Source organism: Gigantopelta aegis, chromosome 9 (assembly GCF_016097555.1).
Source record: "Gigantopelta aegis isolate Gae_Host chromosome 9, Gae_host_genome, whole genome shotgun sequence".
Taxonomy (NCBI): Eukaryota; Metazoa; Mollusca; class Gastropoda; order Neomphalida; family Peltospiridae; genus Gigantopelta; species Gigantopelta aegis.
Genome location: NC_054707.1, coordinates 68,818,082 through 68,831,808, shown reverse-complemented (window position 1 = coordinate 68,831,808; position 13,727 = coordinate 68,818,082). Strand labels below are relative to the sequence as shown.

At 42.5% G+C, this 13,727-nt stretch overlaps 1 protein-coding gene across 1 annotated transcript in view; it reads left to right on the top strand.

The window, feature by feature from the left end:
• Window positions 1–13,727, top strand: part of LOC121382356 (complement decay-accelerating factor transmembrane isoform-like) — a 35,623-nt gene that overhangs the window by 19,559 nt on the left and 2,337 nt on the right. Inside the window, exons 5-6 of the mRNA XM_041511941.1 lie at window positions 5,639–5,821; window positions 13,579–13,727. The exon at window positions 13,579–13,727 is cut by the window's right edge and continues 34 nt beyond it. Of these exons, the coding sequence (XP_041367875.1) occupies window positions 5,639–5,821; window positions 13,579–13,727 (332 nt within the window). The remainder of the gene's footprint in view (window positions 1–5,638; window positions 5,822–13,578) is intronic.

Genomic DNA, 13,727 nt, shown 5'->3' with positions numbered 1-13,727 from the left:
CGAGTTACGTTTTTGATAAACGTGGACCTTTAATGCTTTTGTGTGTTTGCATTTTACAAGTATTTATTTATTTATTTATTTGTCCTCTACCGGTCCAATCGGAGGGAAGTATAGATTCCATCTGCGTCGTTATGTCTCTCTGACTGTCTGTCTGTGTGTCTGTCCGTCAGTCTGTCCCACACGTAGTTTTCCGGATGTTTTTTTCTAACACAATGCCTTGAGACATTTAGTATTTAGCTTTATCATGAATTGTTACAGATCACGTTTGATTGTCATGGCCAATTACTCATGTTTGACAATTATATTGTCCTTATTAGAAACGAAAGTGTGTTTTTTCCCGATTTTTAAAAATAATTTGTTTTTGCAAAGCCTCAAGATATTGAATTGAAATTTTGTGTATAGCTTTATGATGTCCTGTTACAAATCTAGGTTAACCTTCATACCAATTTACCTATTTTTCACACAGTTATGGCCCTTGAATTTAGGAGATTCGCAAATTTGATGGGCCCGGTACGGGACATGTATTGCTTTAGCAGTACTCTCAGAATGGTTGTTATACATATAATATATTATACATATAATCTACTATTATTATAGCATGCATTCCACATTCATTAGCGTACATGTACACACCCTTTTCATTATTATACATATAGTATTGCTTTATTAGTACTCTCATTTTATTTGTTTATTTGTTTATTTCTTTGGGTTTTTTTTACTATTATTTGTTTTTTAATTCAAAAGCACCATATTTTCAGAGACAAACCGTTCTGAAAAACTGACCAATTGCAGGTTACCGATTGCATTTTCAGGTGTACTATATATTGCTATTCAATATATTGTAAGGATTTTTGTATGAGAATGCCCTGGAAATGTTTCACTCAGATGTGTATGGTACAGTACACAGAAATTAAGTAAGGTATGAGTGAAGTAAATCTGATTTTTGTCAGTAGATGGTGCTCATTGACTAACACACTATTGCTGGGAGATAATGACGGGTACAAATTATCTCACACAATAAATACTACCTTTGTTACCAAGTGGTAAAATCTGTATATGCTGTATTGTCGATATCGTATTCCTCGCCTGGTGGTTACGTAAATGCTCGGGTGGAGTATCTCTCGACCTAAACAAAATATCTAAGTGAAATCAGTTTATGTGACTTTATCCAAGTTTTGTTAATCATATGCATTAACTCGGAAGTTTCATACCATACTGTATATGTTCTGTCATTACACGTTTGAATGAAGCTTGAATGTTGTGGCACTGGGACACCGAATGCCACATTATATGTCAGTAAAATTCTGCATTAAAAACAGTTAAAGTTCGGTTTGTTTAACGACTCCACTATAAAACATTGATTAATTTATCATCGGCTATTGGAATTAATCATCGGCTATTGGGTGTCAAACATTTGATAATTCTGAGGAAACTCGCTGCATTCTTCTATTTCCTATTTTTCTAGCAAGGTATATTTTATATGTAATGTCCCACAGCAGGAAAGCACATACAACGGCATTTCGTCAGTAGTGGCGAACTGGTTGGAACGAGGAAAAACCTGATCAGTGGAATGGATCCACCGAAGTGGTTCGATTCTGCGACGCAAGCACCTCAGGCGAAAACTCCACCAACTGAGCTAAATCCCGCCCTGTATTCGTTTTATTTCGCTTTAACTCCTACAATAAAGCCATATTGTGCTTAAGTATTTGGAGTAGTTATTTTGACCAACAGACGCCACATATAGTTTGTACGATGCAGACATGCATTGGAGCCTTCCCCTATCCTGTGCAAACCAAAGTATAAAGAGTCTTCAATTTAGGCCTAGTATTTACTCTTACGTCTTTCACCTGCTAGTTGGTTCTGTATTTTGGATATGGAAAATAACAGGTTGCTTTTAAAACAAATTGTTGTTGATCATTTCATAAAACAAAGACACCAAGAACAACACATTTTGTTTACACGTTCCATTGGTATTGTAAAAAGTACATTTCTATGTTGTTTGTGGCTCAGAATATCATCAGTAAACATATAAGGCCGAATTTACAAAGCCTGTTTTTCTTAAACTCAGGTGTTTGTTCCATTGTAAATGTATGTAGTTGTAAGCGTGTAAGTCAAAACAAGGTTTATTACATTCGGCCCATACTCTTTGTTATGTCAGTGGAGCAGTAGGTTTGAACTTCATAATATAAATAATCGTGTATTGCATGAAGCAAAGCAGACTGTGTTTGCATATCTCATTTAAATATTTATGCATAATATCGAATTATATTTGTTTGTTTGTTTGTTTTGTTTAACGACACAACTAGAGTACATTGGTGTATAAATCATGGGCTACTGGATGTCAAATATTCGGCAATTTTAGTCTTAGAGAGGAAACCCACTACATTTTTCCATTAGTAGCAGAACAGAACAGAACATAACTTTATTTCACTCAAAGCCACCACATTATATAAAATATATATACATATACACGTATACGTTAAGTGACAAGTGTTTATAATAAACAAATAAGTAAGATTAAGCTATATAAAATGGGTTTTCAGGAGGTAAAGTGGTTATTTATAATATTAATAAGTTCACAAAGCTTTTTAAGGATGCTGACACGTTTACAGTTGAACAGTTCTCTGAATTTAATTATATTTGGTCTAATAACATAGTATGGCTTTAGTAATCACTTTCGTTCCTTGTTGAATTTATCACAAATAAAAATATATGGAACAGATATAAAATGCTGTGCGTCTCATACATTATTATAACCGAGTCTGTAACATATATCTTGCATATGTACAATCCATTTATATTCTGCCATATTGAATAAGGTCATAAAAACATTAGTTTGTAAACGCACAAGAATAATTTTGTACTTTTACCTGTTAAAAGTCTAGCCCAAAAATAAACCATTCTACAAAATACAATCAGGTAAAGGGGTTTTCTTCCAAATTCACCATATAACATATTTACAGGGATCCTTTATAGCATATAGAGCAAGGGATCCTTTATATGCATCTTTTCACAAACAGGATAGCACATACTACGACCTTTGATATACCAGTCGTGGTGCACTGGCTGGAACGAGAAATAGCCCAATGTACCTACCGACGGAGATCGATCCCAGACTGATCGCACATCCACACCAAGCGAGTGTTTTACCACGGGGCTATGTCTAGCCCCTATCGAGTTATGTAGAAGTTATGAGAGAACTGTTTTATCACAGAAACGTATTCTCACACTTTGCAATTCATTATGTTCCATGGCGGTTGTGTATTAGGGTCTTCAGTGAATGGCACAATGGAATAAATCTGGTGATCAAGTACGTCAAATGTAAACGACAAAACCGAAAACCATGATCAGGGCCGTATCTCTGTACAATACAGAGTCGAATGTGTATTTGACAAAATCGTGACTGATTCCGGGATTCTTTAATATTATTATTATTATTATTATATATATATATATATATATATATATATATATATATATATATATATATATATATATATATATATACTCAGCGCCATTATTGAAGGGTTACTCATATTGTTAGTACCACACATGTTAATGATGCCCGTCCACACACTAATTATGAAAGAAGGAATGTATGGTCTTCGTGGATTAGGCCCAGAGCTAGGTTTCCAAAGTAGCATTTGGATTTCAATATGAGTAAAGGTACTTCCGGTTATAGGCCACAACAAAATTGTAAAAGTTATGCAAACACATGTACCTACTATCACCCCAACAAATGGGTTGTCTCAATGCACCCATGTCTAAAATTCTGTATGTTGTGCCCGTGCAATGCGGTCTCACCATGGGTATAAAAGTGTGCATGATTGCCATCCACATAATCACGCACACTTCAGATGAAAACGCGTCGTGTTTTGACTAATGTTGAGAAGGACAATGGAGTAGGTCAGATACAGGTTGAACACAGTCAACGAGAAGTCGCCAGGCACTTTAATGTCAGTCAGAGTGTGGATGAGGCAACGACTTCAAATGACTGGATCCGTTTCCCATGCACAAAGACCAGGGCCAGCATTAAGCAAAGCACGAGTTATACTACGCGGTCTCGTGGTATGTTCTTTCGCAAAATAAACTCGTGCAATAAATAGGAAGCAAAAACAACGTATGTGAAGTTCTGTATTTATTACATACCTTCTTTTATGTTTTACAAAAATGTTTTTTAATTTGACGTCATAACAACACTCTGTTAAATCTATTATCAAAACTCCTTTCGTGGACGTTCAGGGGTGTCGTGGGTGTCGTATAACATTAATTCGTCCATTTCTTTCATGGATTTACTTAACGTTATGAACTACATATATACTTTGACAGATACCCTATATATATATATATATATATATATATATATATATATATATATATAGGTAGCTGTCAAAGTGAGAAGCACAACGCTGTTAACTCTAGGTTCAGTCCTGTTATTGGTAATAAATGTGACAGTATTCGCTGTCAAATAATCGTTTTATTTCGAGAAAATAAATCAACGCCATTTAATCCAGTAAAGTATCTTTGTGCTTGAAACGTATGGGTACCTGTAAAGGTAAACACAATCAAATCTGTGTTAAGCAGCCACTACAAAGAGTAACAAAAGTGGCCTTTTAAACAGGCGATTACTTAATACAGGCCAGTTTATACAATATTACATCAATTGGGACAATAAAAGCATGGCCTCTTAAGGCAGGTTTGAGCAGGTTTTACCGTACTACAATTTACACATTTATGAGTTTTGCCATAGAGAACCAGAAACTTTGGATCATTTGTTCTATGACTGTTCTAACGTCTTAGATGCATGCAAACAAATTGAACGGTAGAGCCAAAACAATTCGATAAACAGTTGTATTTGGAATTACAAACAACAAAAAACAATAGTAATTGGCTTAGAAGTACAATAAAGAAACATGAACCTGACATATATATATTTAAAAACAATTTAAAATACAAGGTACAAATTGAAATATATATACTGTATAAAAACTGTCAATTCAAAGAATATGATGGATATGTGTGTGTGCGCGTATGTGTGTGTGTGCGTGTGTTTGTAACGTGGTGTGTGTATGTGTATGTGTGTGATGCGGCGTGTGTGTGTGTGTGTGTGTGTGTCTGTCTGTGCGTGTATGTGTGTGTCTGTGTGTGTGTGTGCGTGTGCCCGCGTTTCTATGTGTGCGTGTTTCTAATGTGGTGTGTGTATGTGTATGTGTGTGATGCGGCTTGTGTGTGTGTGTGTGTGTGTGTGTGTGTGTATGTGTGTGTATCTGTGACTGTGTGTGTGTGTGTGTGTGTGTTTGTGATGTGTGAGTGAGTGTGTGTGTGTTTGTGATGTGTCTGTGTTTGTGATGTGGCGTTCCAGGGCATTCTCCAGATATATATAGTCACAACCGTATTCCCATATCAAAATCGTATCTCTGCACAAGGAAGAATCGAAAAGACGTTAGGCTAAATTAACTTCTATTCTATAACTTCCAAAAACGATAGGATCATTTCGAATCTGGCCTGAACAATTCGTTGAATAAATCGTCAGAAGTGGATGGCTGTCATTAAGCGTGATGCGTGTGCTCTAACGTGTCTCATATTATTACAGACGTGTTCGCTCATTTTATTTAAACATCTCACTTCATATTTTCAGGACCTGACTGTCCTAGACCTCCTGTCTTTGCAAATAGTGATCAAGTATTTGACCCGTCAACAGCTTCAACAGTGTACGGAACGTCCTTGCAGTACCAATGCCAATCAGAGTTTGTAGCTGAAAATGGTGTCACAGCCATCACATGTGATGTAGACGCCACATGGACAAGCATAGTTTGTAAACGTAAGATATTCCTATTATGTAACCACCCCATCCACCTACCTACTTCTCCATCTCTTTATTCACACACACACACACACAAACACACACACACACACACAACCACACACACACACACACACATCCCTCTCTCTCTCTCTCTCTCTCTCTCTCTCCTCTCTCTCTCTCTCTCTCTCTCTCTCTTTCTGTGTGTGTGGTGTGTGTGTGTGTGTGTGATGTAGATGTAACCGTTAGTCATAATAATGACGACTTACTTCAAATGCATGATGTGGTAGTAATAGAGCCTTGGCTCCCCCCCACCTCCCTCACATATGCCAAAGAAGAGTCCAGACAGAGAGTGGAACAACAATACTTGGAATTGAAATTATTGCAAATTTGTTGGGGTTAATGTTTTTGTTTCTTTTTAATTATACTGCTAATTTTGTTATGGCGTTTGGGAGTGAGAGTAATGTAATTTTTCATCTTCCTGTTCGAACTATTAATTTTGTTTTACATGTATACGCACGCACGCACACACACATACACACGGACACGCACGCACGCACGCACGGTCACGCACACACGCAAACACGCACACATAAACAGAAACACACACACGCAAATACACAGACGCACACACAGAGACGCACACGCAGACACACAAACCACACACACACACACACACCACACACACACACACACACACAAACACACACTCAAACACAAACACACACACACTGCTACTTTTAATACATGCTGTGTGTAAGCTCTGTTATTACAAAGCCAGTTCTACCGGCTTCTTTAATTATCTTTACTTACTTTATACTTTCAAGACAAAACTGCTCCAGTAGTCATGTTATACGTTTGGTGGAAATTAAGAGTTTGTCTTGCGGAAATTTAGAGCTGCTAGTTCTATAATGCATGTTGTATTTCAACAGTGTTATACATGTTGCAAGTAAGCAGAGTTATTAAATACTAGAACTACCGGTATCTTTAGTTGTCTTACTTTGATTTTCCTTTGAACTATTTCTCATTCCAGCCATTTCTTTCTCCCCTTTCTTTCCCCTTCTCCCACTTTTTCCTCCCCTTTCTCCCCCTCCCTCCTTCCCCTTCTCCCTTCCCCTCTCCTTCTTCCCTCTCTTTTCCCTTCCTCTTTCACCTCCCCCTTTCCCCCTCCTCTTCCTCCCCTCTCCCTTTCATCTCCTTTTTTCTTCCCCCATTTTCCTTCCTTTTCTTTGTTTTTCCCCTTTTTTTCTCCCTTCCTCTTTCTCCCTCCTCCTTTCCTTTTCTTCCCCCTCCCTCTCCCCTTCCCCCCCCTTTTCCCCTCCCTTCTTCCCCCTTCCTCTTTCTTCCTCTCCCTCCTTTCTCCTTCTTTTCCCCCCTTTTCCCCTCTTTCTCATCCCTCCTTTTTCACCCCCCTTCTTTTTTTTTCCTTCCTCCCCCTTTTCCCCCCCTCTTCCCTTTCCTCCTCCCCCCCCCCCCTTTCCTCTTTTCCCCTCTTTTTTCTTTTCTTCCTCTATTACTTCTCCCTCCACTTCCTCCCTCTTTTTTCCCTTTCCATCTCCCCCTTTTCTTTTCCCCCCCTTCCCTCCCCTTCTTCATCTCCCTTCCTTCCTTTCCCTTTCCCCCCCTCTCCCCCTTTTTCTCACCCCTTCCCCCTTATCTTCCTCTTCTTTTTCCTTCCCTTCCTTTCCCCCTCTCTTTCTTTTCTTTTTTCTTTCCCCCCCTCTTCTTCTTTCTCCCCTCCCCCCTCCCCCTTCTTCTCCTCCCTTCCCCTCTCTCCCTTTTCCTTCCCTTTTCCCCCCCCCTTTCTCTCCTCTCCTTTCCCCTTCCTCCCTCCCTTCTTTTTTTTCTCTTCTTCTTTTCCGCTTTTTCTTTCCTCTCCTTTTCTCCCTTTTCTTTCTCCTTTCCCCCCCCTCCCCTTTTTCCCTTCCTCCCTCTCCCTTCCTTCTTCTCCCTTTTTTCTTTCCTCTCTTTCCCTTTTTTCTCCCCTTTCCTTTCCTTTTCTCCCTTTTCCCTCCCCCATCTTTCCCCCCTTCTTCCTCTTCCCCCTCTTTCCCTTTTTCCTCCTTCTCCTCTCTCCCCCCCTTTCTTTCCCTCTTTCCCCCTCATTCCTTCCCCTTTCTTTTTCCCTCCTTTTCTTTTCCCCCTTTCTCCCCCTCTCCTTCCTTTCCTCCTTTCCTCTCTCCCCTTCCTTTCTTTCCTTTTCTTCTCCTCCTTTTTTCCTCCCCCCCTCTCCCCCCCTTCTCCCCTTTCTTTCCTTCCTTATCCCCTCTTTTTCCTCTCCAACATTCCTTACCCCCTCCTCCCCTTTCTTTCCCTTTCCCTCTTTCCCCCTTTTTATCCTCTCCCGCTTTTTTTCCCCCCTTTCTTCTTCCCCCCCTCTCTCTCCCTCTTTTCCTCCCCCCCCTTCTCCCCTCTTTTTTCTTCCCTTTTTCCTTTTCTCTCTCCCCTTCCTCCTCTCCCTTCTTTCCCCCTTCCCCCCCCTTCTTTTCTTTTTCTCTCTTTTTTCTGTTCCTCCTTTTCTCCTCCCCTTTTTCTTTTCCCCCCCCTTTTCTCTTCCCCCCCCTCCTCCCCTTTTCCCTTCCCCCCTTTTCTTCTTCCTTCTTTTTTCCTTCCTCCTCCTCCCCTCCCCCTCCTCCCCCTCTTTTTCCCCCTTCTCTTTCCCCTCCTTCTTTTCTCTTCCTCTTCCCCTCCCTCCCTCTTCTTTTCTTCCCCCCCCCCCCCCTTTTTCCTTCTCCCCTTCCTCCTTTTTTTTTTCTCTTTCTCCCCCCTTCCTCCCCTTTCTTCCTTCTTTTTCCCCTTTTTTTTCCCCTTTTTTTTTCTCTCCCTTTTTTTCTTTTCTCCTTCTTTTTCTTCCCCCCTCTTCTCTCCTTCCCTCCTTCCTTTCCTTTTTTCCTCTTCTTTCTTTTTTTCCCCCCCTTTCCCTTTTTCTCCCCTTTTTTTTCTTTCCCTTTTCCCCTTTCCTTCCTCCCTCCCCCCTTCTCCCCCTTTCCCCCTCCTCCTCCCCTTTTTCCCCCCTCTTCCCCTTTCTTCATCTTTTCCCCTTCCCCCCCCCTTTTTCCCCCCTCCCCCTTTCTTCTTTTTTTTCCTCCCTTCTCTCTTCTTTCCTTCCCTCCTTCTTTCCCTCCTTTTCCCTTTTCTTCCTCCTTCCCCTTTCCCCTCCCCCCTTTCCCCCCCCTTCTTCTTTCCTTTTTTTTTCCTCTCCTTCCCTTCCCCTTTCCCCTTTTTTTCCCTTTTCCCTTCTCCTTTCCCTCCTCCCTCTTTCCCCCTTTCCCTCCCCTCTTCCTTTTCCTTTTCCCTTCTTCCTTCTCCCCCCCCCCTCTTTCCTTCTTTTCCCTCTTTTTTTCCCCCCTTTGCCCTCCTCCCTTTCCCCCCCTCCTTTTTTTCCTTTTTCCCCCCCCTTTTCCCTCCCCCCTTCTTTTTTCCCTCTCCTTCCCCCCCCCTCCCCCTCTCCCTTTCTTTTTCCCCCTTCTCTCTTTTCCCTTTCTTTCCCCTTTTTTTTCTTCCTTTTTTTTTTCCCCTCCTCCTTCCCCTCTTCCTCCTCCTCCTCTCCCTTTCCCCTCCTTCCCCCTTCTCTCTTCTTCCCCTCCCCCTTCTTTTTTTTTTTTCTCTCCTTTCCCCTTTCTTTTTTTCTTCTCTTTTTCTTTCTTCCCTCCCTCCCCTTTCCCTTTTCTTCCCTCCCCCCCCCCTCTACCTTTTCTCTTCTTTTCCTCTTTTTCCCCTTCCTCTCTTTTCTCTCCCTCTTCCTTCCCTCTTTACCTCTTCCTTCCTCTTTTCCCTTTTTTTTTTCCCCTTCCCCTCTCTCTTCCCCCCCCCTTTCTTTTTCCCCCTTCCCTTTCTTTCCCTTTTTCTTCTCCCCCTCCTCCTTCTTTTCTTTCCCCTTTTTCCCTCTTCTCTCCTTTTCCCCTTCCCCCCCCCCTCTCCCCCCTCTTTCCCTCCCCCCCTTTTTCCCCTCTCTCTTCTTTCCCTCTTTTTCTCCCCCCCCTTTTCTTTCTTTCCTCTCCCCCCCTCTTTTCTTCCTCTCCCTTTTTTTTCCCCCCCTTTCCCTCTTTCCCCTTTTCTCTCTCCCTTTCTCCCCCCTCCCCTTCTTTTCCTCCCCCCCCCCTCTCCTCTTTCCTCCTCCCCCCCTTTTCTTTCTCTTTTTTTCTTTTTCCCTCTCCTTTCCCCTTTTCTCTTTCCTCTTTCTTTTTTCCCCCTCTTTTCCCTTCCCCTTTCCCTCTCTTCCCTTCTCTTCCCCTTCCCCTACCCCCTTTTCCCCTTTTTTTTTTTTCCCCCTTCTTCCCCCCTTTCCTCCCCTCCCCTTCTTTTCCCTTTTTCCCTTCCTTTCCCTCTTCCTCCCCCTCCTTCCTCCTTCCTTTTCTCTTCTTTTTCCCCCCCTTTCCCCCTCTCCCCCTTCTTCCCTTTTCCCCACTTTCCCCCCCCCCCTTTCCTTTTCTTCCTCCCTTCCCCTTTTCTTTCCTTCTTTCTTTCCTCCCCTTCTCCCCCTCCTCTTTTTTTCCCTTTCTTTTTTTTCCTCCCTTTTTTTTCTTTCCCCCCTTTCCCCCCCTTTCTTTTTTTTTTCCCCTTTTCCTTTCTTTTCCCTTCTTTCTTTTCTTTTTCCCTTCCTTTCCTTCCCTTTTTTTTCTTTCTTCCTTTTTTCTCCTTTCCCCTTTTTTTTTTCTTCCCCTTCCTTCTCTCCTTCCTTTCTCTCTTTTTTCTCCCTTTTTTCCTTCCTTTTCTCTTTCCCCTTCCTCTTTTCTCTCTTCTCTTTTTCTTGCCTCCTCTTTCCTTCCTTTTCCCCTTCCTTTTTTTCTTTCCCCTCCCCTTTTTTTTTTTTTCTATTTTTTCCTCCTTCTTTCTTTCTTTTTTCCTCCTTCTTCTTTTTTTTCTTTTCTTTTCCCCCCCATCCCCCTTTTCCCTCTTTTCCCTTTTTCTCCCTTTTTTTCTTTCTTTCCTTCTCTTTCCTTTTTTCCTTTCTTTTCCCCCCCCCTCCTTTTCCCCCCTCCTCTTTTTTTCTCCTTTTCCCCCTTTCCCCCTTTTTTTCTCCCCCCTCTCCTTTCCCTCTCCCCCTCTCTTTTTCCCCTTCTTCCTTCTTCTTTCCCCCCTTTTTCCTTTCTTCCCCTTTTCCTTTTCCCCTCTTCCCCTCCTCTTTCTCTTTTCCTCTTCTTTCCCCTCCCTACTCCCTCCTTTTTCTTCCCCTCCTTCTTCTTCCTTTTTTCCCCTTTCCCCCCTTCTTTTATTTCTTCCTTCTCCCCCTTCCCCCTTCCTCTCTCCCCTTTTTTCCCCCCCACTTCTCCTTTCTTTTTTCCCTTTTCCCCCCCCCCTTCCTCCCCCATCTTTCTTCCCCCCCCTTCTTCCTCTTCTCCTTTTTCTCCCTTCTCTTTTTTTCTTTCCCCCCTCCGTTCTTCTTGTTTTTTTTTTTCTATCTTTTTGTCCTCCCCTTTACCCCCTTTTTCTCCTCCCCCTTTTTTTTCCTCTTCCTTCCCCCCCTCCCCTCTTCTTCTCCCCTTCCTCCTTCCCTTTTCTCCCTTCTACCCCCCCCTTCCTTTCCCCCTTTTCTCCCTCCCTTTACTCCTCCTTCCCCCGCCCTTCTTCCCGTTCTCCCCCTTTTCTCTTTCCCTCCTTTCCTTTCTTTCCCCTTCCCTTTTTAACTCCTTCTCTCCCTTTTTCCTGTCCCCCCTTCCCCCTCCCTTCCCCTTTTTTTTCTTTTTTTCACTTATTTCCCCTTCTTCCTCTCCTCCTTCCCCGATTCCTTTTCTCCCCCCCCCTGACCCCCTTTTTTTCCGTCCCCTCCCTTTTTCTTTTTTCCTCCCCCTCTTCCTTGCGCTGTCCTCCTCCCCCCCCGTCTTTCCCCCCTTTTTTTTCCTCCCTCCCCTTTTCCCTCCCCTTCCTTTCCCCTTTTCCCCTTTTTCTTCTTCCTCCTTTTTGCTTTTAGTGATCCCTTTATTTTTCCCCTTTTCTTTTCAGTGTCCCGTCCTTTCCCCCTCCCCCCCCCCCCCTTACTTCCCCTGTCCCCTCCCTTCACCCTTGATGTCCCCCGCCTTCTTCCCAAGCATAGTTTTCGTTCCCTCCCCTTTTCTTCCCTTCCCTACCCTCTGGAACCTTCCCTTCCTTTTTCCCCTTTCTCTCCTCCTTTCTCTTTTCCCCTTTTCACACACTTCCTTTCCCCTCACCCACCTTTCTTTCCCCCCCTCCCCTTTCTTCTCTCTCTCTTTCTTTCCTCTCTCCTCTCTCTCTCTCTCCTTTCTCTCCTCTCTTTCTCCCTTCTCCTTCCCCGTCCTCCCTTCTTTCCTTCCCCCTCCCTCCCTCTCCCCCTCCTCTCTCTCTCTCTCCCCTCTTCTCTCCTCTCTCTCTCCTCCCTTTCTCCTCTCTCCTTCCCTCTCTCTTCTCTCCTCTCTTCTTCTTTGTCTCCTTCTGCTTTTTTCTGTCACCTTCCCCCCTTCTGATGTAACCCTATCCATCCTCCCCTTTAGTTTTGCTCTCTCTCCCTAATCTTTCTCCCTTCCCCCCTTTGTCTCTCCTCTTCTTTCTTGTTTTCTCTCTCTCCCCTCTCCTCCCCTCTCTCCTCTTTTCCTCCCTTTTCCCTCTCTCTCCTCTCTCTCTCTCTCCTCTCTCTCTTCTGTCTCTCCCCTTCTCTCTCCTCTCTCTTCTCCATTTCTCGTGTCCTTTCCCTGTGTGTGTGTGTGTGTCTGTGATTGTAGATGTAACCGTTAGTCATAATAATGACGACTTGCTTCAAATGCATGATGTGGTAGTAATAGAGCCTTGGCTCCCCTCCCCCCCCCCCCCCCCCCACCTCCCTCACATATGCCAAAGAAGAGTCCAGACAGAGAGTGGAACAACAATACTTGGAATTGAAATTATTGCAAATTTGTTGGGGTTAATGTTTTTGTTTCTTTTTAATTATACTGCTAATTTTGTTATGGCGTTTGGGAGTGAGAGTAATGTAATTTTTCATCTTCCTGTTCGAACTATTAATTTTGTTTTACATGTATACTCACGCACGCACACACACATACACACGCACACGCACGCACGGTCACGCACACACGCAAACACGCACACATAAACAGAAACACACACACGCAAACACACAGACGCACACACAGAGACGCACACGCAGACACACAAACACACACACACACACACACAAACACACACTCAAACACAAACACACACACACTGCTACTTTTAATACATGCTGTGTGTAAGCTCTGTTATTACAAAGCCAGTTCTACCGGCTTCTTTAATTATCTTTACTTACTTTATACTTTCAAGACAAAACTGCTCCAGTAGTCATGTTATACGTTTGGTGGAAATTAAGAGTTTGTCTTGCGGAAATTTAGAGCTGCTAGTTCTATAATGCATGTTGTATTTCAACAGTGTTATACATGTTGCAAGTAAGCAGAGTTATTAAATACTAGAACTACCGGTATCTTTAGTTGTCTTACTTTGATTTTCCTTTGAACTATTTCTCATTCCAGCCAGTGCACCACGACTGGTATATCAAAGGCCGCGATATGTGCTGTCCTGTCTGTGTGATGGTGCATATAAAAGATACCTTGTTATTAATGGAAAACATGCAGCTGGTTTCCTCTCTAAAATTACCAGATGTTTGACATCCAATAACCGATGATTAATAAATCAATGTGCTCTTGTGGTGTTGTTAAAACAAAACAAACTTTTCTATTGTCTTTCTACTCTCTGCTTCAATGTTTCTCTTGGGATGGTCTGTGATGGTAGCTCATGCTGTATTACTACCACGTCATGCATTTACATTTTACACGTTACATTTTCAGGACCAGACTGCCCCAGTCCTCCTCTCATAGCAAACAGCAATGAACAATTTGTCCGATCAACAGTTTCAACAGCATACGGATCTACCTTGCAGTATCAATGTAAATCAGGATTTGTCGCTGAAAATGGTGTCACAACCATCACCTGTGGT